The following is a 667-nucleotide window of genomic DNA, read 5'->3' on the forward strand; positions in this document are numbered from 1 at the left end:
CTTGTTTGAAAAGTATAAGTGAATAATTCCATTTCTGTGGCTAATTAATCAGAATAATCTAGCATATAGTTATACATGTAATCCAGTATGCAAAAGAATCACTTTTGGAAACAGTGATTTAAGTATCTCCATGAAATTTATTCCCATGAAACTCCTAAAAACTTATGCTATCGACAGGTGTGTCACGCTGTGATGGCATTATCAGAAGGATTGCTAAAGCTTCGGTGGAACAACCATGAGGCGACATTCTGTCATATTCTGCACAGACTCCGAACCAAGGTACACACTTTGTTTTTGTGCTTAAGAAGTTGTGTTTAATGTTGTTGTTTTTTATATATGATACCCAAAGCATATGTTTTGAAGAACTTTTCATTTTGATTGCCCGAAAGACCCAAAACTAAAGGACATAGGACGATAAAATTACCATTATTTACATATTAATATTATGGAATTAATAAAAAGATACTCATACATGAATTCCAGCCTCGGTATGCAGATGCAACATTGGCATGTGAAGGTCGTTTGTTCATGGTGCACCGGTTAGTCTTAGCCACTTGCAGTGACTTCTTTGATGAGATTTTCCAGCAAACCCCAAGTGACAGTACACGTGCCGTCATTGTCTTGAATGAGGCACGGGCGCAGGATGTAGAGTGCTTGCTGGATTATA

The 667-nt window shown here is 37.3% G+C and overlaps 1 protein-coding gene across 1 annotated transcript in view; it reads left to right on the forward strand.

The window, feature by feature from the left end:
- LOC119594857 (actin cytoskeleton-regulatory complex protein pan1-like) overlaps nucleotides 1-667 on the forward strand; it is a 23,130-nt gene that overhangs the window by 6,297 nt on the left and 16,166 nt on the right. The window contains exons 3-4 of the mRNA XM_037943939.1: nucleotides 178-279; nucleotides 484-645. Coding sequence (XP_037799867.1) covers nucleotides 178-279; nucleotides 484-645 — 264 coding nt within the window. The remainder of the gene's footprint in view (nucleotides 1-177; nucleotides 280-483; nucleotides 646-667) is intronic.

Source organism: Penaeus monodon, chromosome 34 (genome assembly GCF_015228065.2).
Source record: "Penaeus monodon isolate SGIC_2016 chromosome 34, NSTDA_Pmon_1, whole genome shotgun sequence".
NCBI lineage: Eukaryota > Metazoa > Arthropoda > Malacostraca > Decapoda > Penaeidae > Penaeus > Penaeus monodon.